The 26,024-nt window shown below is 43.3% G+C and overlaps 1 protein-coding gene across 1 annotated transcript in view; it reads right to left on the reverse strand.

Moving 5' to 3' along the window:
- The window catches only part of xylt1 (xylosyltransferase I), a 104,939-nt gene that overhangs the window by 41,446 nt on the left and 37,469 nt on the right, over positions 1-26,024 (reverse strand). Inside the window, exons 2-4 of the mRNA XM_074628904.1 lie at positions 9,414-10,002; positions 1,706-1,878; positions 486-688 (exon numbers count right to left, since the gene is read on the reverse strand). Coding sequence (XP_074485005.1) covers positions 486-688; positions 1,706-1,878; positions 9,414-10,002 — 965 coding nt within the window. The remainder of the gene's footprint in view (positions 1-485; positions 689-1,705; positions 1,879-9,413; positions 10,003-26,024) is intronic.

A 26,024-nucleotide genomic window follows, 5' to 3' on the forward strand; every position in this document is an offset into this window, starting at 1 on the left:
TTCGGAGTGGAGAGATGACTTTCGGACTGTACAGTACACAACAGGCCCGGAAAGTCAATAGGTATTGACCCTGGGCAATTAAATTGTAATCAGTTCACCATGTAACCTATTCAATGGAGTGCAAGCAAGGAAGCAGGGACTTGGAAGAGAAGGTGTGAACGAATAGCGTTTGAGAAAAGCAGAGGTTCTACTTCATCGATCTGTTTAGTTTGGAGTGACTCTTTATTTAAAGCTCACAGTTAACCGCAGGAGCCCAGACCAGCGTGTATTGAATTTCTTCCATATTGGCTGAGAGCGGTCTACTATTGTTGTGCACGCCTGGTGGCTGCCTTTGTCACCTATATTAATGTAAATGCTTGCACCCTACACCTCACTTAATTTCCTTACAGGACAATTCTTAAAGAAACTACTTGACTGCCTTCCCCTCAGGTCGCATCCGCTACCCTTTACTGAACTCCCCTTCCTGTGAGATCCATCTTTGTTACCTGATGGGGTAGTCGGCAGCACTGAGGTTGATGAAGAAATCCCAGCTCCAGTCCCTCATGGCCAGCAGGTCAGCCATGCTGCGAAGATACATGGTCAACAGACTGGCGCCGCCCCAGATGGTGGCCATGCGCCAGGGTGTCACCCTCACATTCGGATACTGGGCAGCCAAGGCGTGCACCTGCCTGTGCAGGTAGTTAGAGCGCTGAAACAAAGGAAATAATCACACACTGATTAATGTTGTGTCTGACACAGAGAGATTTCATTTTACAAGTTAAACCCCATGAGACCCGCGGGATCGCGGGCGATCCCAACCGACTTTACTGTTTTCAGTGATAATCACATGCAGTCTGGGGGAAAAACCATGCAGTTTTTTGCATGCAGTATAAATGTGTTATTTTCGCCTATTCTAAAATGGAAATGGAAATAGAATTGCATACATTGGGTGTCACTGTAAAGCTGAGACTCTTGTGGATCCAATGAGCACAATTGGATCTATGTATTGTATCTGTGATGATGTTAGTCCCCATAGTAGCCATTTCATATAGTGAGACCATTTTTGGAAATTTGACCTCACTGTATAAAATGACCTGTTGTGACCTCTAGGATAATCACAGCCTCATGAGACTTTACAACTACAAACTAGAGACATAGAGCATTCAGAGGATGGATGGCTTTCCTAGGTAGGTTAACAATAAGGAGGTTTGTGAGCAGCAGTTTCCAGAAAAGAAGTGCTCACCAATTTATCGCCAAATGTCAAAAGTTTTTAATACCAAATCACAGATTACAGGCTTTTTCTCTGGTGTTCCTCAAGGTCCTGGTGTTTTAATGTGGTATTTTGGAGGGATTATTGATCATTTTTATCAATTCTCTTTTGGTTAAATAATGGTTAAATTTAGCACCAAATCTGTCTAAGAAATGGTATCAACCCAACAAGTGCTGCATCTCAAATTAATCTTCAGGTTCCCAGCTTTCAGATGATGTACACCACTTCAGTGTCGCATACACTGTTGACCTGCTATCTCCCCCCTAAAAATCCCCTATCCCCAATAAAAAAGACAAAAACGTGTCTATTATGAATCTCAGAGGGTTAATGTAATTGAGCAACAAAGAAAATTGTAATATTCTAACCAATCCTCCATCGATAAAACGATGGATTTAAAAGGCCTTGACTGGCTTCACACTAAAGATACATCATGTCTGCAGGCTCTCTGTGACTCACCTGATCGACGTGTATGTAGTAGTAGTGCGAGGTGTGGTAGATGGCTTTGAAGAGGCGTTGAAACTGGCGAGAGGCTCGTCCATGGACCACGAGGACAAACGCTATTCGGACTGGTTTTGATGGAAAGCTCTCAGCAGAGTCCTCATCCCACTGGACATTAACATTGGCTTTACCTGTGAGGTACAAAGACAACATTTATACAATGATACCAGTGATTAGACATCTTGTATTAACTACATTTAATTCACACAACGTTGCATGGATTCTTCATCAGTAATATAATCAGGGGTTTGATTGCCAAATCCAATCTGTTATTTATTTGATAATCTACGAGAGGCTGCACAAACCGCGCTATTACTCACTATGATCGTGTCGCACCTATAAATATCTCAGAGGGACAAGGAAAGCAAATGCATAATGAATATAGTTATTAATGATAATTAAATGTTATTCTTTCATTAAACAATAAACGGAAATAGCTAACAAGGCTGCTAGGCAACACGGTAAGTAGCAGTTGGAGTGGTATGATTAGCATATTCATAATAATTAACTGCTATGGCACAAGTGAACATTCAGTAGGTATTTTACATTGTCTCTAAGTGTGCCAGAGTCTGAACTAAGGAAGTACCTGTTTTATAACTACCAATCAATAGCTCTCTTGAAGATGTACAAAGACTATAATACAGCCATTATGCCTTGAAAAACACTGAATGTATCACGAGTAACTTCCCTTTGTTCTCCCCTGTCATTTAAAGGAGACATATGTTCATTTTCAGGTTTATACTTGTGTTTTGGGTTTCTACTAGAACATGTTTACATGCTTTCATATAAAAAAAAAAACATTATTTTTCTCATACCGTCTGTCTGAACAGAGATTATTCACCCTCTGTCTGAAATGTTCCGTTTTAGTACCTGTCTCTTTAAGATCCCCTCAAGAAAAAACTCAGTCTGCTTTGATTGGTCATTGTTTCCAGTTTTCTACATCTGCGCTGTTGCCGTCTTCACAGCGTCACTGCAGCCGGGAACTCATTGGGTGTGTCAACTACACAGAGTTTAGCGGCATTTCTACCGGTGACAGTATAGTTGTGACATCACAACTGTACGGATGTTTTGATACTTTCACAGTATTTATATAGCACCTAGGCCATAATCAAAAGAGACATGGAAGTCTCACATTCTACAATATGGGACCTTTAAAGAGGACCAATTATGCTTATTTTTTTTTTTTTAAAGTTATTTTTTTGGGGGGCATTTTCCATTTTTATGACAGGACAGTGGATAGAGTCTTGAAACGGGGGAGAGAGAGAGTGGATGCGGAAAGGGCCACAGGCCGGATTCGAACCCGGGCTGCCGCGGTCAGGACCAAGCCTTAATACATGGACGCCCGCTCTACCAACTGAGCTAACCCAGGCGCCCCAATTATGCTTATTTTGAGCTTGTATTTTGGGTTTCTACTAGACTAGAGCATGTTTACATAATTTAATGTTCAAAAAATGCTTTATTTTTCTCATACCTGCTGTGCTGCAGCACCTCTTTTCAACCTCTGTCTGAAACGCTCTGTTTGAACTCCTCCTCCCTCCCAAAAAGCCCAGTCTTCTCTGATTGGTCAGCTGGCCCACTCTGTTATGATTGGTCAACCGAATCAAACTCTTCTGACTCCGCTCCAGGTCTGCTCTAACTAGCTTTGTTTGAGGGCGTGCCAAACTAGTCGCTAGGCAGGTTTTATCCAAATGTGTTACTAGGTGAAATCATCACGTTACGGAAGAAAAGGCAGGACTTCAAGCAAGGCGTTTCAGGCAGTTCAGAGGGGGAGAGTAACTCCCTTTGGCCTGGACTTTGGACTTTGTAACAGTGCAGACCTTTTACATGCACAAAAACTATATAACACACTAAAGGAAAGGGAAAAATACAAAAGCATAATAGGTCCCCTTTAAATACAGTATATTGCATGTTCTCAGGAGTCCAAATTGGTTAGGATTATGCACAAGGAAAGAAAGCCTTGCTACAATTAAGATATTAATAAATAAATGAATAAATAAGAACAAAAACGTCCTACAGCTTCCTCAGCCCTCAGGAACATAAAAAAACAAAAACATAACCACAAACCCATGACTCACTCATCCTTTTTCTTATGTGACTGAATTGGAACTATGACAATTTCAACCAGACAGTACACACACTGTAACTACTATCCTCATCCAGACAGGAATCCTATAAGCGATTCCTCTGAGGCTTTCAGGGTGGAGCACAGTTTTGTCAATGTGCCATCATTCCTCTCAGGCAAAACTCCCAGAAGATGCCTTGGATTTCACACAAATGACAACAAGAAGCATGCAGGCAAACACCGCCCCCGGTCGTGGCCCGCCAAGCCACTATCAAATTAAACAATTCCAACAATCTCTGGAGAGCCATTGGTAACCTAGCATAGCTCCATTGTGTGGTTTTGGTACCACTCTTAACCGCTCAAAAACAAACACTTGCACTTCAAACCTGAAGAAATCCTTGCTGGAAGCAGTTCTGCACCATCGAGTCCCGCAACATTATCGCAGACATTGTTTGTTTTGAAATCTTCCGTAATTACAGCACATGTGCACACGCAGTTTATGGGACATGTTTGTTCACAGAACGTGGCTTAAGGAGATTAATGACTATAATTTGTGACTTCAGCTCCCGAGAGCCTGTCTGTGTTGAAGATGTAGAGGAAGCTGAGGGATACTGAGGTGGGGGCTGTTCATTCCCCTGAGGTTACATTTACCTCAAAAATGCCCCTCCCGGCTCCTCAACCCGTCTGCCCCTCAGGCTCCTGTAATTACTCAAAATTTAAGGGCAAGTGTCCGAACACGTCTTCTCTTTAGGAGTCGACAGGGACAGGCTGAGTAGGCCTGGTCCTTCCCGTTTAACTAATCTCATTCATTCAAATTTAAAAGGCAGGTGTCCAACATGGCTTTGTTTAAAGGTTGACCACAAGGTTGGGGTTAATGAAACGCTCCCGTGGCTCCATTTGGCCCCAATTGTCTGTGGCTCCTGTCAGTCACTCATACTTATTCCTTGCTTCTCTCTCTCTCTCTCTCCCTCTCTGCATGTGTGTGTGTGTGTGTGTGTGTGGATGTGTGTGTGACAGCTCAGGGGGGAAATCTGCTGTGGGCCGTATCAGATTGAACGGTAATTGGTGGCCAGCTAAGAAGGTTCACTGGTTTGCTTTGCACACGGATAATTGGCCAGTCACTTCACAAAGCACTCTGAGAGTGTGTGCTATGCTAGCTAGCTGAACTAATGAGCACTGCTGTGTGTGTGTGTGTGTGTGTGTGTGTGTGTGAGAGAGAGAGAACTTAAATTCTACTGTCAGTTTTGTCGAGCTATGTGTGTTTATCCGCAAACGAGCTTCATGTGTAGTATTTTTTTAACCGACTCTGCACCTGAAGACCTTTTTCCGACAGTAAAAAAAAAAACAGAAGCCCTCCTCGTGAACTCATCACTCTTCATCATCCTTCCCATCTCCATCAATCTTTTAAACTACCTCTCCCTCATCTGCTATCGCCCGACTCTCTTCCTCCATCATCTTGTGTGTAACTTCGGGCTCTTACCCGCCCTCCATCTTAACTGCTCATATGAGAGGTTAGAACACGAGCTGAGCTATATCCCAAAGGGCTTGTACCAAATTGTATTTGAAAATGTCTCGGGGATGGCGTCTGCTCCTTCAAATCGTCCACAGAGCCGGGTTTGCAGACATATAAATCATATCCTTGGGTTTTGATTTCGATGAATGCAATAACAACTTCCGTTTCCTTTTATTTAAACCTGTAATGACGGGCCACTCGGGGGTAGAGCAGACACAACACTCTGCTCAACACTGACATACTATCGCCTCTTAAGTTGATATGGCCAACAGTTGCCTATTTACAGCAGACACAGGGCAGCAATAGCATTTATTTGGAGCTAACCAACAACATGTTAAGCAAACTAGCATGTTGCTATCATGCTGCTCAAGTAACAACCAAAGAAGCATCCTCAGCTACCTCACGTTAGCAAGCAACACATCCTATCACCAGCTAACACCATCAGCTAACAAGATGTTAGCCAACGACAACCTGCTGAGTGAAATATCTGTCTCTTTATCTGCTAAATGCTCCGACAGGTTCACCAGCTGTCACTAACTCTGTCTGCTGTTTTTAGTACTGGGCTGGTGATTCACTCTGACAATTTATCCTCTTTCAATGGAATCGTGTCATGATGAAATCGTATATCGAGATTAGGGCTGGCAAATTGGTTTTAACGGCACTAATTTCTTCTTCGATTTTTAGATTGTAGTTGGCTGCAGAGAAGATACTGGCATCATATGAAACTCGAAAACCTAAGGAATGTATTGGTACCGACCATGTCATACTAGATTGTCACCGAGGAGGCTTAATAAAACTCCTAACATGTGCTAAATTTTGGCAAGGAAAAACTGTCATGTCAGTGCGGTAAGGACTTAGCCTTGGTACATGGTGCTCCTGCTCTACCACGTGAGCTACCGGGGCGCCACGTCATGGCCATTTTCAAAGGGGTCCTTTGACCTCTGACCTCAAGATATGTGAATGAAAATGGGTTCTATGGATACCCACGAGTCTCCCCTTTACAGACATGCCCACTTTATGATAATCACATGCAGTTTGGGGCAAGTCATAGTCAAGTCAGCACACTGACACACTGACAGCTGTTGCTGCCTGTTGGGCTGCAGTTTGACATGTTATGATTTGAGCTTTTTTTTAAGCTAAATGCAGAACCTGTGAGGATTTCTGGACAATCGATTGACAGCCCAAATTTGTTATAAATACATTGATTATAGCAGCTTGAAGTATGATTTATACACAAATCCTTTTCAGTATAAGGCCATTAAGTTAAAGCAACATAGGTACAAGGTCACTGCCAGCAAGTACTCCTGCTGGAGCAACGCAGCCCACTTATATCATTATTAGCCAAGTTAGCATATGGGAGGCAAAGAGATTGAACATGTTCCTCCTGTATTCAACGATGCTAATACCAGAGCTATCACAATTGCTAATCTAGCCAAGGCCTCAAGGACAGCATACCGATCAAACCAAATTGGACAATTTTCTGCTAACAAGGTTAGGACTTGAATTGGGATGGGGAACAGAGGAGGGAAGAGAGAGAGAGAGATAACAGGCAGGCAGGAAGGCAGACGGAGAGTAAGAAAGAAAAGTGATTTAATTTAGCTGTCGTGTTGTTACAGCCCAGCCACCAGGGGAAAGCCCTTTTCAATTTCTTTGTCTCCTTTGATCAAACTGTCAGTTTGAGTGGGATGGCGAGTCGCTGTGTGAGATGACAGGAGCTAAAGCACAGACAAACGATACTCCTCCTCTTGGGAAGGGGAATGTGCAAAAAGTTGCTAAGTCACGGTGCTTCCTCTAGTTCTAAAAACACGAGCGGGAAGGTATCTGACTAGAACAGGCGGGATGCATAATGGCTTTCTCCTCCTCCCCTGCTGTCCCCGCTGCATTCAGTCCACTCCCGAGTGTGTACGTGCCGTTCACTTCAACATGGTTGCCGATGCGTGCCGCCCACCGATGGCGGCAGCCGCAACAAATTATGTTTACAGAATCCACAACCAGACTGCAGATGTCCATAAGTTCTTTGTGTTTGTGTGCGTCTGTTTGACGAAAAGAAAGGAGAACCTGTGTTCTGTGGCCAGCTTGACAAAACAAATGAAAATTGGAAACCAATTTGGAGAGAATACAAGCAGCATCCCCATTTTCTCCCAACAATTTACTTCACCAATTATGTATCGACAAAAAAAGACGTTTCTTGCCTTTGACGAGAATTGCAATTATGGGAACAGGAAATATTTTACCATGTACTAAAGCCTGACTGGTCACACCGCGCTCTTTGTACTTCGCTTTGCGGATATTATATTTCTTTTCTTTTTTTGCTACTGGTACAGCAGAGAGTAGGAGGAAATAATGAGAAAACAATGAAATGTCAAACTATAGGAGGAAAGGACATTGACAACCTGTCAGCATTATTTCCAGGAGTTTTTTTTGTTGTTGTATCTTGTACATTAGTAAGTCGGCTAGAATAATCAACTCAAGCAAAAACTTCTATTAGCTTATTGATCTCCTGATTGTGAATCTATCTGTGAAGTTCTTTAACAGTGACTTGAGATGAACAATTGTTTAAGGAGCGCTGTAGCACGGAGCGATTAAGTATGGCTCCCCTGTCTCATCTATTTTTACTGCTTTCACATAAATGCTGCATTTGGAGGATTTGTTTATCCTCAGTAATATGAGTGCATACATACATACATACATACATACTAGGGCTGTCAATCGATTAAAATATTTAATCGTGATTAATCACATGATTGTCCATAGTTAATTACGATTAATCGCAAATTAATCACACATTTTTTATCTGTTCAAAATGTACCTTAAAGGGAGATTTGTCAAGTATGTAATACTGTTATCAACATAGAAGTGGGCAAATATACTGCTTTATGCAAATGTATGTATATATTTATTATTGGAAATCAATTAACAACACAAAACAAAGACAACTATTGTCCAGAAACCCTCACAGGTACTGCATTTAGCATAGAAAATATGCTCAAATCATAACATGGCAAACTCAAGCCCAACAGGCAACAACTTCTGTCAGTGTGTCAGCTTGCCACACTGCATGCGATTATCATAAAGTGGGTGTCTGTAAAGGGGAGACTCGTGGGTACCCATAGAACCCATTTTCATTCACATATCTTGAGGTCAGAGGTCAAGGGACCCCTTTGAAAATGGCCATAGCAGTTTATCCTCACCAACTTTAGAGCAACTTTTTGTAGCCTCCTTCACGACAAGCTAGTATGACATGGTTGGTACCAATGAATTCTTTAGGTTTTCTAGTTTCATATGATGCCAGTCATACCAGTCAGTCATAGCCATGTCATACTAGCTTGTCGGGAAGGAGGTTAAATAACATTCCAAACTGTCATGGCCATTTTCAAAGGGGTCCCTTGACCTCTGACCTCTAGATACTGTATGTGAATGAAAACTGGTTCTATGGGTAGAAAATGTGTGATTAATTTGCGATTAATCGCGATTAACTATTTGAATCGATTGACAGCCTTATTATTTAGTCATGAAAATGTAATATTATCAAGAAATACTTCAAGTGGCATCAGATGTTGTACAAAAACATGCTTTCACATAACAACCATCTAGTGCTGCAACTAACGATTATTTTCATTGTCCATTAATCTGTCGATTATTTTCTTGATTTCTCGATTAGTTGTTTGGTCTATAAAATGTCAGAAAATGGTGAAAAATGTCCATCAAAGCCCAACATGACGTCCTCAAATGTCTTGTTTTGTCCACAACTCAAAGATATTCAGTTTACTGTCATAGAGGAGTAAAGAAACCAGTAAATATTCACATTTTAGAAGCTGGAATCAGAGAATTGTGAATTTTTTTTCTTAAAAAAATCCTCAAACCGATTCATCGATTATCAAAATAGTTGGCAATTATAATTCTTGCAGCTCTACAACCGTTCAGAACTCAGGTGTCCCCGTGATGGGAAGCTTGATAGATATCGACCCAATCAGTGAGACCATTTTTGTTCAGAATACAAAGTGACCGCACTAACCTGCACAGACATAACCAGTTGTATTGACTGAAATCACATAATCAATCAAATTAATTAATTACAATGATGGACTCACCCTCGAGGGGGCAGTAGCGAGTGACCTTCTCAGGCATTAACTGCCCTTCCTTGTGTCTGCAGTACACCTCAGCGATCTGTTGCCGGCACTCCTTGCCCTTGGCTCTGGATAGAGCCGAAATGGCTTCCTTGCCGCTGATCTCGCACTTGGGCGGCTCGTCGTAGGTCACCTCCAAAGGCGCTACAGTCGCCTGCCTCCTGTGCGGGTGCTGATGTCTGTGCTGTGACTGGGCCTGCTGGGCCTGCAAGGCAGGGATGTGTTGCCGCGACACTTCCGCGACGCCCTGACCGCCTGTGTAGGAGGTGTTGATGCCGACCGCCGGCGGCTGGTGGCCTAATGGCAGCACTTCGTTTGAGCCGCGGCTCAGACTCGGGGAGTTGTCCCGCCAGGTCTGCTGCTGGGCGTGGGCCTTCTCCTGCAGATGCTCCCGCTGCTGCTTGCTGCTGGTGGCCCCTACAGACTGCCGGTGCGGCTGTGAGCGTGCACCAAAGTTACTATTGTCTATGTTCTCAAAGTCTTTGGGCACAGAGTTCTCGTTGTTGCTGTCCACTTTACTTTTCTCCTTCGGTCGGTGGGAGTAATATCCATCCTGGATGCAGAGAAAGGGAGCAGGGGGAGGAAGACAAGTGGTGGGGAGCGAGAAAAGAGGGGGAGGGAGGACACAAACAAGAAAAACAAGATCAGAATTGAGTGAGCGCGGCGCATATCAAATGTCGGATTAACAATCAATGTGGCATGTATGAGTGGGCAGCGCTGCATTGAAGCGTGAGGCATGAAATGAAGTAGCAAGGTACTGAGCGCGAGGACGACAAGGTGCAACCTAACTGGAGGTGAAGCAGGGCCGAGGGCTCCGCCGCTCCGTGCCATCATCAGATTAGCCCCGGTTTCAATTAAATTCTCCCCCAAATGGGCCCAGCACTCCGTAAACAGATTACCAAGAAGGGATAACGGGCCAGAATATGACTGTGTGGGTGTTTATGCGCGTGTGTGCATGCATGTGTACAATTCCTTTTTCAGCGGGGCCACATGAGAATGTGAAGAAATCGTAGCGGTGCAGTGCGCGACTGGAAAGGCTGCAGCGCCGTGCGTCTGCATATGTGAGATAGTGTGTGTGTGTGTGTGTGTGTGTGTGTGTGTGAACGTCTGAATGTACAATTTCCCTATCTTTCCAGCAGAATAGGCTGAAAGCGAAGGAGGGGCACAGCGGAGAGCAGAAAGAGGGGAAAAAGGGTAATGAGTGAAAGTGGGGAGTGCAAGGCGACGGAGCGCTGACACGAGTTCTGCTCCCAGGAAGCGCTGGCGTGTTCCAGTGAAATGTGCCGCGATGCATCAAACGGAAAACTAAGAAAGCTGCCTGGCTGCCGCGCTGCTGTTGCACACCTTGCTAGACACACAAGAGAAGAGGCGGACGGGGGGGGGGGGAAGCGAAGGGAACGACAAACAGCAGCCGAGGAAAGATAGAGCTCATAACAACAGGGATCCCTGACGTGTTCCTCCATTTACAGGACACAGAGAAGAGGAAGGGAAAGTGGGAGGGAGAGCTGGATGCAATGTGAGGTAGGGCTGTGTATTGGCAAGAATCTGGTGATATGATACGTATCATGATACAAGACAATATATTGCGATACTGTAAGCAAGGCAATATATTGCAATTCTTTTCAAATCCATCTTAAGTAAAACTGTCATAGTATAAAGACACACCACCATACGTACAAAATCTTTAAAAGAAAGTCCTGATGTGAAATGGCTACTATGGGGACTAACATCGTCACACATGAATACAATTGGACTCATTGGATGAGCATGTCATACTAACTTGTCGCGAAAGAGGCTAAATAACACTCCAAACTTTTGGCGAGGAAAAACTGGCATGGCCATTTTCAAAGGGTCTCTTGACCTCTGACCTCAAGATAAGTGAATGAAAATGGGTTCTATGGCTACCAAGATTTAGCGTAACTTTGGGGCGTTATTTCACCTCACTGTGAGTATGACATGGTTGGTACCAATGGATTCCTTAGGTTTTTCTAGTTTCGTATGATGCCAGAAATGGAGCCTGCTACAACTTCTGGAATAAAGACTAGCGGCGAGCCGTCAGATTTTAAGGTGTTAATTAAAAATGTATACAGCGTTTTGGAGAATCATTACAGTATCGCAAATCATAATATCTCGATATTCATGTGTATCAATATTTTGTTAGACCCCTTTCTGTACGTGAGACAGAATGGAAGCAGGAGAGGTGAAGAGACACACGGGAGGCAAGTGAGACGCTATTGTGAGCCAGACGCGGCAGCATGGAAATATCTTTCCACCCCTAAAGCCAGGCCTGTTATCAGCCCATCAACCTCCCCTCTCTGCAAACACCTTGTACCAGCACAATTACAAAGGTGGCTGGATGACACACTTGCACACTCAGAGAGACAGAAGGGGGATGATATTATAGAAGTGAAACAAGGCACAAAAAACAGGATGAAAAAACAGAGGAGGACACCAAACAATATTGTCATTGTCAGCTCCTTTTAAGCCGCTTCCTTGGCAGAGGTCCGATTCACACAACACCGGATACCTTTCCTCTCCTCTCCTCCTTCTTCTACACTCATTCCTCTCCATGCATCTCTCGCCTTTTCCCCCTCTCCTTCCCTTCACACTTCTCTTCACACATCCCGATTCTGCTCTGCTCCTTTCACCTCTCATCTCTTCTGCTCCGCATCTCCCCTTCCCTCATCATCTGTTCCCCATTTCACGTCTCCCACACCTCCTTTTCTCTCTCTTCATTTTATTCTCAACTTCGTCTCTGCTCCTGCCTGTCATAACCTCTCCCTCCTCCTCCTCCTCCTCCTCCTCCTCCGCTCCTTGTCTTCCTCTACTTTCTTCACCCCGCCAGTTTAAACAGACCATGTTGTCTGAATGGCAGAACCTGCTAATCCTGCGTGTAACAGCTGCTTAGGCCAGTGATCACCTAAAAAGAAATCCCTACTTGCCGAGTTTCAAAGGGAATGCTTTAGGGGGGCTAATCCATGCAGTGCAAGTCACTGGATGTTTGCGGAGGTAAAAATGAGCCTGTGTGCATTCATGATTATGTGTGTACAGTGAATGCTTTTTGTGGCTTTTATTTTTTTTTTAAGTGTTCACTTGTGTGTGTGCTTAAGGGAGGGAGAGAGCAAGTAAAGTAGAGGCAGCATGTGTTTGCCCTAGAGAAATGGATGCTCTCGCTTTGAGTCCCACTGCGAGAGACAGGACAAGATGAGGGATGCAGTTAAATTGGAAAAACGCCCAAGTGAGCAAATGTTAAAAACAACAGCGCCCGAATGTCCCTCAACCCATCTTGATGGAACAAATCTCCGATGTTCAATTACGAAGCGTAAAAATGACAACTGTTTCTTGTTGGCAGCCAGCTGAGAGACTTCAGGATGTTACTGCTCCTACTCAAGCTATGCTAAGCTTTGCTAACTATAGCTTTATATTTATGATACAGACATGAGAGTGGTATTCATCTTCTCATCCAACTCTTGGCATGAAAACAAATAAGCATATTTCCTAAAATGTAAAACTATTATTTTAAGTTTTAGGGAAAACAAGCAAGCATTGGCGCTACATCACGCACCAAAGGTCACGTATTGAATAAGTGAGACGATTGTTTTAGAACTAAACTGATAACGAGACGGGATACGTCTGATTCAGCCCAGCAGGTGACATTGATTGATTGATCACATCATATGGACAGTAATTAATCGCCAGCAGCACATTGCAACGCTGAGAAAAAAGAAAACCTTATGAATTTTTGCAAGTATACAAACAGCCCAATCAGTCACAATCAGATGCCGACTGCAGGCAGCAAATGTTTGGTATTTTTGCTTTATAAATGAGTCATCAACAATTACTCAACTATTACTTCCTCGTTCCCAGCTACAGTACATCTGTAAATTCTGCACTGCAATTTCCGTGTGTCGAATCCCAGTTAGTCTCTGTCCTTACACATTTTGAGATGGTCTCTCTTGAAATTTTGTCTAAGCTGGTTTCAGCTTCTAAACCTACCACCTGCCTCCTCGACCCCTTACCAGCTAAACTTTTTAAAGATCTCTGGCTATTGCTGGGACCTACAATGTTGAATTTTGTCAACTTGTCTCTTACGACTGGTATTGTTCCCACTAGCTTCAAGACAGACGTAGTTAAACCTCTACTTAAAAAAGCACACCTTGACCAAGGGTCTCTAAATAACTATTGAGCCGTCTCTAACCTTCCATTCTTTTCTAAAGTACTAGAACGAGTGGCGTCTCAACAACTTTCAGTCCATATATTATTAAGTGACCTTTTCGAACCCTTTCAGCCTGCTTTCAGGATCTGAAACTCCACCGAAACTGCGCTTGCTAAAGTCGTAAATGATCTGCTCCTAAACATGGATTCAGATTCCGACTCTGTAATTTTTCTACTGGATCTAAGTGCAGCTTTTGACACTATTGATCATCGTATACTCCTTGACCGATTGGAGCACAAATTTGGCGTCTTGCTCTTGCATGATTACAATCTTATCTATTTGAAAGAACGCAGTGTGTCTCTTTTAATAATACAACATCAATATTCTCCGAGGTGAAATATGGCGGACCTCAGGGCTCTGTTCTTGGCCCTCTGCTGTTCTCCCTATACATCGCACCTCTTTGCCAAATTATACGTAGTCATGGAATTAATTTCCACTGTTACGCTGATGACACACAGTTGTATATGCCTATAAAGGCGGAGGATCGATCCCAAATTATTAAATTAGAGGCCTGCCTGTCTGCGGTGAAAAACTGGATGTCAAGTAATTTCTTGCTCCTAAATTCAGATAAAACTGAGATGCTGGTCATTGGCCCTGCTGGACATAGACATCAGTTTGAGCAAATAACTATGTCTTTAGATAACTGCAATATCCCCGAGTTCCACAGTTAAGAATCTTGGCGTTAGGTAAAAGTTTTTAGAAGGGCATGGGAAAATAGCATTTTGACGCTAAAACATACATTCTTGGACCAAACGTGGAATGTTCGGATTTGAATGCATAAGGAACACCACTGTGAAGCTACAGAGTGATATCAAAAACTCAGAACTAATGGACCCGCCCTTAAACTTATAATTTTACAAGAGATTGCTGTGTTTCAAACTACTTCTTTGAATGCATCCCAGCTGGCTGTAATTGTTTTCTTTCGGGGGGAGGAGAAAAAAAGTAAAAAGCATCACAAAGATGTTGATTTGTTGCAAATTAATTGACACGGATAAGAGTCGAGGTTAGCCCCATGTGGCCCTGAAGTGGAAATGAGTAGTATTTGTAAACTGGCAACTGAGGAGATTCCTCTGGATAAACAATCTTCACACTGTGCTCCCTCCTCCCTCCTTCTACCCCTCCTACTGTGAGCAAAGGACTCCAGTAGCTGTGTTGCTCTTTAATCTCGGGGACCGGGCTCTAAGCAGGAAGCAGAATTAATAGTAGTGTGCGGCTATTGAGGATGGGAGCTGAGTTGGACTGGGCTGGGAGCTGGGGGTAGCTATCGATTGTTACAGGGGAGATGTTTTGTGCTCCCTGGGAGTGTCGAGGAGGCCAATGCCAGGATTGCCTGGCATGCAGTGTGCTGGTTGTGCAGACACACACACACTCACACACACACACACACACACATACACACACACACACACACACACACACACACACACACACACACACAAACAGCCCTCCCTGAGCTCTGCTGAGGAGTGAGGAAAAAGCAGAGGGGGTAAACGCTGATATCATCCATCACTGGTAGGTACATTTAGAGAGAGGCCTTTGGGGCTGGGACTCTCAGCACCCCCTCCGGGAATGGTTTAGTCCATTTCTCAATACAGAGCTGGCCCTTTCCACTTTTCCCCCTATTTCCTCTGCCACAGGGGGAAATATTTCACCTGTCTTTTTTCTCTCTTTCCCTCTCTCCCTTTCTCCCCCCCAATCTCCTGTGCAGCAGAGAGAGAGAAAAAAGCACATATCTCTCTCTCAGCACCTGTCCAGCTTCACCCCTCTCCTCCTCCTCCTCCTCCTCCTCCTCCCCTGGCCTACGAATCATCCCTCGCTCTCGGAAGGAAAGCAGTTCATCTGCTCCACCCCCCCCCTCCCCTCCTCCCTAATGCCATCATTTACTGGTGCAGTCCCATGGTAGATGTGAGGGGAGAGCAAGGTAGCAGCACATATCAGTTTCACCCCGCCCGCCTCCTTTAAAAGACATCACTCCTACAGGAGCCGAGCGGAGATAAGCTACCGCGTGTGCCAGCGGCGCGTACTCTGTCAACACAAGCTGGCGTACGGACGGACGGACCGCCATGCAGACAACCGCCATGTAAGTTTATTAAGAAATACAGTACTTCCTGTGTGAGCACAGTAGGTGAGTGCTGAGTCACCTCTGCGGCGCGCGGGCCAGCTTCTGCTCCGACCTGCACGCCATGTGGCTAACGAGCTCAGATTAATTACCTGGACCGGGTCCCTGCGATACTCTGAGCAAGATGTGGCGTCTGGCATGACACGGGAGATTGATACACTGACAGACTTAGTTCACAGCTGCTCTAGCACCTCAAGACACCTCACGGAGAAATGAGCCAGGGTAGAGCAGGGACGACCTAAATGCTTAGTGACTTCTTAGAAGTCTTACTTATGGTAGCTCATCAGCGGCAGAGTTTGGGGGCGAGAGCAGCTGCTCTTTTCTGCTTTCTCAGATTCACAGTTTGGGTATCAAACACATACAAAGTATGACAAAGTAGACTGAGCTTCAATGAGGCTGGGCGACATGGAGAAATTCAAATATCATGATGTTTTTGACCAAATACCTCAATATTGATATTGCGACAATATTGTATGGTTGACCATTGGTGCTGTTAGAAAATATCTACACAATGAGATTTTTGATAAATAATCATCAGTAATGTGGATATAATGACTGAGCGGGTAAAGGCAAATAAAAGAACAGCTAGAACAGTCTGGTAAGTTCAGAAAATTATATCACTTTAAGAAAACACATGCAAACAACACAACACAAGCAAATGAAGAAACATCGTCACCAATTTGACAACACATGCTTAGTATTTAGAAAAAGTGCTGCAAGAAGCTCACATCACAATGGAAACTGTTTCCAGAGGACACTAAAAAGTGATGCACACGGCTGGGACATGCTTGTTGCCGCCATGGTTTGTGGCTTATGAAGTCATTGAAGTCGGCTATCCGTCATTGTGATCACATGATTTAGATATTATAACAATAAGCAAAAGGCTAACGCTAGGTTAACTGTACAGCAAATATCTGCAATAATATCTGAATCATGTGATCACAATGTTAAAATAAACCTTAACCCCTGAAACCCAGTTCTAGAGTGAAGGTACTGATAACATATGAAACTAGAAAAAACCTAAGGAATCCATTGGTACCAACCAGGTCATACTAGCTAAACAACACTCCAAAGTTTGGAGAGGAAAAACTGACAAGGCAATTTTCACAGGTGTACCTTGACCTCTGACCTTAAGATATGTAACTGTAAATGGGTTCTATGGGTACCCACGAGTCTCCCCTTTACAGACATGCCCACTTTATGATAATCACATGCAGTTTTTTGAATGCAGTACAAATGTGTTATTTTCTCCTATACTAAAAATGGTGTGTTTGAATATTTCTGCCTACTGGGGTACCTAAACAGTCTTGGATTGCATACATTGGCTATCACTGTAAAGCTGAGACTCTTGTTAATCCAAATGAGCCCAACTGTATTCATGTGTGATGATGTCCCTTGTAGTGAGACCATTTTTTGAAATTTGACCTCACTGTATAACATGACCTGTGGTGACCTCTAGGATAATCACAGCCTCATGAAACTTTACAGCCACAAACTAGAGACCTAGAGTATTCAGAGGTGGTATGGCTTTCCTAGGTAGATTGACAATAACAGGATTTCTGAGCAGTTTCCAGAACAGAAGTGCCATCCAATTGCCGAAAAATGCAAGTCTTAACAGAAATCTCTTCTTGCAGCGATTTTTGTTTCGACAGGTTGGCGAAGATGTTTCTCCATTTGATTGTGTTGTGTCTATTTGCAGGTATTTTCTTAATTCGCAGTGCGTTGAGCCTTCAGGGCCACCGCACTAAACTATACCTGACAATAGAAGAACAATCAAGTTGGAAACAGGGTATAGAAATACAGACCGAGATATTTTTTGATTTCATAAGAGATGTTGCCCTTGGGTTCACTTTCTAGGGTTTTCATTGTACTCCATCTTCTATATTTCCTGAGATGCCGCTACCTCTCTCTCTCTTTCTTTTTCTCCCTCTCCTCGGTCAATCCCTTCAATCCCCTTCTCCCCCACCGGCTAAAACTGGAGGAATGCTGGTCACATGTAATGTAAGTGCGTACGTGTGTGTGTGCGCAAATGCACGATTAGCGGCAGCTCTGGATGAACAGTCTGGGTTTGGTATGCACAGAAGCCTCTTGTTGTGTGCCCTGCGACAAGCCCCGGAGCGAAAGTGGTGAAAAGGGAGTGTGTCTTTGTGTGAGTGTGTGTGCAAATGTGCTACAAATACCTGGTGGAAGACACACAGCGAGAACCTCTGAAAACTACTTAGCGGCTTTACGTTAGGGGAAATGAAATTTGGAGAAAGGATGTGTTATCTGAAAAAGGAAGCAAAAATATGAAAAAAATGCCTCTCTTCTGGGAATCTTCTTAAACAGACAAATGATTGCGATCGGCTACTTACTGTTGAAACCACTGAACAAAGATCAAAGTCTTCCAGAGACAATGATCCTGGGGTTGAGACTCATGGGTATTCCAGAGGGCAGAGGTGACATCACAAGCTGATGTTGAATTTTTCACTTCCTTCAGATATTCTTGTATTGTAATTATACGGCTTTGCTGACTATATTTGCGTGCAAGGATTTCAACTGGGCAAGGAGACAAAAAAACCAGACCTCTGACCCATAACCACAGTGTCTGTGGAAGATAGATGGAGTTCCTCTTCCTCAAACAAGTAACCTTGTTAAACACAGCAAAGCTTGGATGAAAAGCTCCCCACAAGGACACATTATGAAGAAATGTATTAACTGTGGGGGATTCTCAGAGGAGTTCAAGACCACAGCGGAATTAAAAAATACTTCTGCTTCCCGCACAATGTGTCTGCATGCCACTGCAATACTTTTGTGATCTTTCATAACAGTTATTCCCCAGAGCTCTGCTTGAGTAAAGATACTCAGCCCACTAAAAACATTAATGTTCTCTGAGAGCCTACTCATATAAGAACCCCACCAGGCTGTTCTCATACACCGATCGTAGTCATGCCTACGAAAGTAATGTAATTCGTATATATATATCACAAAATCACTTGGTATGTCCACGTAATCGTGAACCAGGAAGTATAAAGGGTGACAAACGCATAGGGAGGAGGTCAGGATGGATGGGTGGGTCAAAAATCAACAGACTTTAGTTCCATACTACTGTATCAATTCTCCAAAAGGCTGTATCGATTTTTCATTAACCTCTTACAAATCCCAGTTGCTATTCTGTCTTTCGGAGGTGGTAGCTGGCTCAGTTTTAAAGCTAGAGTGAAAGTACTGGTATCATATTAAACTAGGAAACCTAAGGAATACATTGGTGCCATGTCATACTAGGATGGCTTGTCGCAAAGGAGGCTAAGTAACGCTCCAAACTGGAAAAACTGCCATGGCCATTTTCAAAGGGGTCCCTTGACCTCTGACCTCAAGATATGTGAATGAAAATGGGTTCTATGGGTACCCACGAGTCTCCTCTGTACAGACATGCCCACTTTATGATAATCACATGCAGTTTGGGGCAAGTCATAGTCAAGTCAGCACACTGACACACTGACAGCTGTTGTTGCCTGTTGGGCTGCAGTTTGCCATGTTATGATTTGAGCATATTTTTTTTATGCTAAGTGCCTGTGAGGGTTTCTGGACAATATTCTCATTGTTTTGTGTTGTTAATTGATTTCCAATAATAAATATATATATACATTTGCATAAAGCAAGTATATTTGCCCACTCCCATGTTGATACGAGTATTAAATAATTGACACATCTCCCTTTAAGTTATATTTTGAAAAGATAAAAAATGTGCGATTAATCGCAATTAAATATTGTAATCGATCGACAGCCCTAGAACAGAGCCACCGTTATTGTTATCAGTAACATTGCAAAAAAGTTTTTGTTCTTCCTAGCCACCAGTACTTCACAAACCCACATTAGTATTCTACGTTCACACTCTTGACCATTAAATTTCTTACTCTAGTTTTGAGCATCGGAAATCTAGGAATTCAAGCGTATTCGTCTATTGCACTCAGTACAAGTCACTCCGCATGAGAGCATCAGATAAATGTTTGAAATATAAATGAGTCACTTAATGGGCCATAATTTGATCTAGAATCTGCTCACTGTTGTGGAAGTGAACTGAAGTGAACGCTACAGCGGGAAAAAGAAGGAAATACCGTAAATATGTTGATATCTTCTGGAACTTCCCCCCCTATATTGGATTAAGAAGAAACAGAGTTGAGAGGCGAACTCAGACAACCTCAGAGATTTATTCTGAGTGTGTACCAACAACAAGGAAATGCACATTGAGAACAATGTTAGAGCTAAAATCCCCAAAGCATGTGGCAAAAGTGAAGCCGGGCTGCCTGAGTCTCACGAGGTTTGGTTCGCCTTCTCCCCTTAAAAATCTTTACTCGGCATCCCAACAGCTTACATAGATGGATTACTAGACACACACACACACACACGCACACACACACACCTGCATTTCCAGACTCACTTGTCCTCTAACACACACACACCATACTGTACACACACAAGTCTGCATACTCACACACACACTAGTACCTTGTGAGACTGGTTTAGTGCAAGTCACATTTATCCTGGGGCCGTCTGCGAGTGTGTGTGTGTGTGTGTGTGTGCGTGCGTGCGTGCGTGTGTGTGAAGTGATTTCTGTGCTGTGGAGGCAGCAGAAGCCAGAACCCAGGGAGGGTATTGAGTCTGAGGGTGAGTGCCTCAGTGTTTATGTACAGTAGAGACTGTAGTACAATTTGCTCACCAAGCTTTTCTCTATTCAATACATGTGTCCGCCATGTTAAAAAAACAAGAGGGCATTCACACGCATGTTAACGCTACTCGCTAATCCGTCACATAAACATTTAAAATAACATGAATTCTATTTTCAGGAATTTCACTTTCTATGCCAACATCGTGACATGTTTGTTTGACATGGCCGGCATGTACTGGTGAAATAGAAATGTGTCTATTTTGTGTTTAAAAGCTGTGTTCATTATTGTGTTTTGTTCTGAAATAGCTAATTACAGGCAGTAAAGGCAGCGCAAAGGCGAGGGCTATTTTTGCAGATACAAAATGCATATATATATATAGCTAGTGTTGATGACGCATATTGTGCAAGACGAGAGATTTAGTTCACTGAGCAGTTTCACACGAAACTAAAAATGATGCTACGACAAACCTACAACTTTCTTGACTTGCAAAACTAGCATGTATTATGTGTGATTCATGGCGCAATTCCAACGGGATCAAAAGAATATTTGTCTCTCACCGTTGACTACCGTACATATTTTTTTCAGAAATAAGGTCCCATGGGACTTCTCCTCTCTATAGACTGGCAGTTATTGATGCTAACATGATAATTAATTCTGCTCACAACTCCTCCTCCTCCAGTACACTCTATTTTATTTTACAATGAAATGTAGTAACCCTGAAATCTTTGTCTAATCATTAAAGAAAGATTTGTTTCATAGATGTCATATAATGATATTACATAGAACATTAAACACATTTGTCTCAAACACTGTTAAAAAAAAAGTTTTTTAAAAAGTTCTAATGTTTATTTTTGACCTGTGGGAAGTGCATATTTGGTAAGTTCTACATCACAACATTTGTGAAAGATTTAGGTAAATTGACAACAGAGGAAGGAGCCCTGAAACCCAGAATTGAGTTAGCATTTTAGCACTTTCGGTTCCCTCGTCTGGAAGTCAATGGGTTTTTACTTACAGGCTTGAAATATGGTCTGTGGTTAACACAAGCTTAAGAGATTTTAAAGGTTTGTTTTATGACATAAAACACATCAATAAATACTCCACTCTTGAATATTGAAGCCTTAATGGGTCTTAAAAAATGCGGTTGCTAACAAGTGGCTCAATGAGACTACTAAACAGCCTCGTCGTGTATACTCGAGCTCATGCGACCATGGTGTTAGTTTATAGCCTAACGTTAGCTTTTTACTTCTGACGATTGCATTCACACTTCAAAAATCATAAAAGTGGTGTTCATTTGTGAAGATTATCTTGCTGACCAAAACGTACAGATATCATAAACGTGCCTTTGCCTCAGAGCTTATTTTTCTAAAATAATCCAAAACCCAATGGAAAAATCCCATTGTCTTTTTGTCGAGGGAACCAGGGCGATGCTAACTTCCTGCCTGGCCTACAAAAATACGTCGTCCCTGGAGCACTATATAATAAAATAGTCTCCTAAATGTAGCTATGCATTAGATTGTCTTCTTTTTTTGAACCCTTGTGGGATAAAGTGGGTTAACCTTGTGTCTAACAAGGTTAGACACTGTAGTCTTAACAGGTGAGTGCAGGTCACCTGAATCTTTTGCAACTCTGCCTCCGATCAGGGTCGGACACAGTTCTTGAATATACACGGATTTCAATGCAGAAACCTCACTTGTTGCAGGCTGAGGTTTGCAACTCAATACAGTTCCCACAATACAGTGCTGAAATATATCTCTCTAACCTCATTACTACTGTAGTCAACGTCCTTTTGTGGAGCACAATGAAATGACATGCACCCACTCACTCCTTCAAAACCATCCTCTTTCCTCGTCTTCTATTCTCGTAACCACATCCTGTCCTCTGCCCTCCTCTGCTGCCTCCCCACTGGGTGAACCCTGGGAGTTTCCACATGACAACAGGAATCTAAATCATGCGGCTTACATACAGTATATTAGGTCCATATCTCAAGGGCATGAAAGCCCTTTAACAAGCCATGAGAAGATACTGGCAATCCTCCTACTGTGTCCCTTTACCCCCCCCCCCTCTCTCGTATACCGGCCTCTTATTTTCCCCTGTGAATAAACCCCAGAACTTTACATCTCCAGCTTTGAATGGGGCCCATCAGGCGATTTCTGAGCCATATCTCACAAGGGCATGAAAAAGCCTCACGACACCCCCCCTCCTCTCCTCGCCGCACACCTCCCTGTTCAGCCATGAAATGACACCCCTATTTAATCAATTGTGAATCATGAAATTTTGCACAAGAGACCCCTTTTCTTTGCACTTGACAGTGATTGAACTGCACAGCCATGCAATTCCATTCACCACGGCGATGAGAAGAAAAGAGAGCGGGGGGAGGGGCTGCGCACTGTGCACTGTGTGTGTGTGTGTGTGTGTGTGTGTGTTAGTGTGTGTGTGTTTGAGAGATGAAGGTGATTTCCCTGTGACATCATGGGCCCCTGCACAGTGGCACCGCAACAGAGGGTCCCTTCTGTGCATTGAGGCCACGTGGTCAGGCAGCATAGCGGGACAATACAGCTGATCTATAGGGGTGCAAAGGAGGTGTGTGTGTGTGTGTGTGTATGTGTGTATGTGTGTGTATGTGCCACAGACAAACAGCCCTTCACATAAACATTTTATACAGGCCCCCAAAAGACCAGGGGTCAAGAATAACAGAGAAAGAGTAGAAAAAGGGGGTTTTGAGAGAGAGATTACAAGTGGAGGAGGGTGGAGGAGAAAGGGTAAAGATAAAGCCTGAGAGAAAAAGTAGAAAGCGGATAAGAGGAGGCGAACAAGAACAAGAACAAGAGCGAGAGAGAGAGAGAGAGAGAGAGTGAGATGGGGTAAAAGACCCCTGACTGGAAAGGCCCCCCGTCCCCTTTCTTTCTTCTGCATGAATGGGCCGGTGGGAACAACATGTGAATGTGTGATGTAAGGTCTGTAGCGATTGTGTCAGGCAACATAGCTGAGATTCCATGCATCTGTGTGACATAGCGGTGACACGACGGGACCCAGCGTGACCCCCGATGCAGAGGTCAGAGTGAGTCAGCTCCTTTATGTCACAGCAAGACAGAAAATGACAAGCTCTGGATTTATGCAAGATCCAGTCATTCGCTGTGTCATTCATGTACAGGATGAGGTGGATGTGTGTGTGTGCGTGTGTGTGTGTGTGTGTGCGTGTGTGTTTCTCTCATGTGCCTGTGTTTGAATACAGCATGCAAATGATGTGTAAATATATCACAGCGGCGAGAGCTTTGGTTTCACTTCCACAGTTCAATCACGAATTCTGCCGGCAGGACAGGCCACCAGAAGCACATTATTGTGTAACACAAATAATATGGAGAAGTGAAAAAAAGATTTCAGCTTGACTGAAACCACAACTATTTTTTGCACAACTATTTTTTCTATTGTCAAAGTAGTTTTATCTATTATTGAAATTAAGGTAATCAATTAACAACACAAAACAATGACACATATTGTCCAGAAACCCTCACAGGTACTGCATTTAGCATACAAAAATATGCTCAAATCATAAGATGGCAAACTGCAGCCCAACAGGCAACAACAGCTGTCAGTGTGTCAGTGTGCTGACTTGACTATGACTTGCCCCAAACTGCATGTGATTATCATAAAGTGGGCATGTCTGTAAAGGGGAGACTCGTGGGTACCCATAGAACCCATTTTCATTCACATATCTTGAGGTCAGAGGTCAAGAGACCCCTTTGAAAATGGCCAAGACAGTTTTTCCTCGACATCAGCGTTTAGCTCACAGCATCGCTGTACCTAAGGACGGCCTCACAGAGCCGCTAGGATAGCTGTAGACTCAACCCGGTCTCACAGGAAGGCGTATAAAAAGCACAATATTACACAGACATTCCGTGTGTCATCTGTACACTATGCAAATGTCCACAGTTAGGTTTATTTAAGAAAAGGCAAGAAAAGCACTTAGTTAGGGTAAGGGAAGACGTCATGGTTGGACTTAAAATAAGTACGTTAACTAAGTAAAATACATACGGAAACAACGTAACCCAACTACAGAAAACACGTTACAAACATCTCTAACGTAACTTACAAATCGAAACACCAGTCAACAATGGTCTCGAACACGGGTCTCCTGATTATAAGTCCAGTGTTTGTTTGTTTCTCGCTTTTCATACTACGTCACCAACTCTTACCGTAGCATTTATACGCTGATGCGTTTACATTGCAGTCATTACTTATTGCACGCTAAACGCCTTGCGCATTATCGTGGCATTTATACGTCTTTCGTACAAACGGGCTGGTAGACTCTTTGTCTTGTGGAGCTGCATCTGAATGGAAATGTCCATAATAACATACAATTATGGGATATACAGTAACTATAAGCCCTATTGTAATGTAAATCCTTTACACAATTTCTTGATTAGCACCTGGATGCAAACCTGTCACCAAAACTAGTCACCAAATCCCAACTCAAGACCCACTTGCTGTCTTGTTCCACAGATTTCAACCATAATATATAGTCTTCCATTCTGTTGATAAAGACTGACAACACGGACGAGGAGTCCTAAAAGTGCTCAGAATCATGGACAGTTTAAACATTCACAGTTCGACGACAATTGAGCAATTCAATCTGTTGATGAAGGAGTGTGCACTACGGCCAGAAGCTCAGGAACAAGCAGGTGGACCTTGAGATGGGATTGTTTTGCTGTATCCAAGGTCAAGAATGAACTATGAAGCATTCTGAGATATTCTGCTTACTTACAAACAAACAAACAAACAGGAGAGAAACATTACCTACTTATCCAAGGAAAAGACAGTCTAGGGGATTGCTTTTAATTTGTTTTGATGTATTTCCTATTGCATCTCTGCTGTCATGGGAATGGAAGGCACCTGTTAATTACATTTATTAATTATGTTTTAGTGTCCTGGTTGGTCTGGTGACTCAGATGCAAAACATACACCCCAACATGGGTTCAATTGAGGCTCATGCCTTGTCACACATCAGCTCTCTGTCTCTCTCATCTGTATGCAAAGTCAAGAAGAATTCAGCTCTGGAAAAGAACACCTGAATGCACCAGGCAATAACAAGAGGCACTTTTCTGGGAACACAGTTTTGCAAATGACATAAATTGTCAGTGACCTGTGTCACTCCAACAATCCAAAGAACACGCGTACTGTGCACCGAGGTTAGGACCCTATCTGCTCTGTTTACACCTGCAGAGGAAATTAATTTCTGTGCACTGATAGACTGATGGTGGGGCGAAAAACAAGATGAAAAGATTGGGGAGAGGCACACCGTTCATCACCTGAGGCTTTGTGCGTGTAGACTTGAGCTTCTCCTATGAGCCCAACTGCACAGACAGCTGCAGGTTACTTAGAGCGCTACAGACTAGAAAGGGTTGGAGTTTACCCTAATTAGAGTTGGGCTACACACAGAAACACTGAGCTAAGCTTAGATGAGATACTGATAGCCTGGGCGAAACAGGAGGAAAAGACATTGAAGTTTGTGTGGAGAGCTCAGGATGAATGACTGAATCATCGAGACAGTTGAGTTCACGTCTTAGTGCTGAGGATGCTGAGGGATTTACTTGGCT

The sequence above is a fragment of the Sebastes fasciatus genome, chromosome 3 (assembly GCF_043250625.1).
Source record: "Sebastes fasciatus isolate fSebFas1 chromosome 3, fSebFas1.pri, whole genome shotgun sequence".
Taxonomy (NCBI): Eukaryota; Metazoa; Chordata; class Actinopteri; order Perciformes; family Sebastidae; genus Sebastes; species Sebastes fasciatus.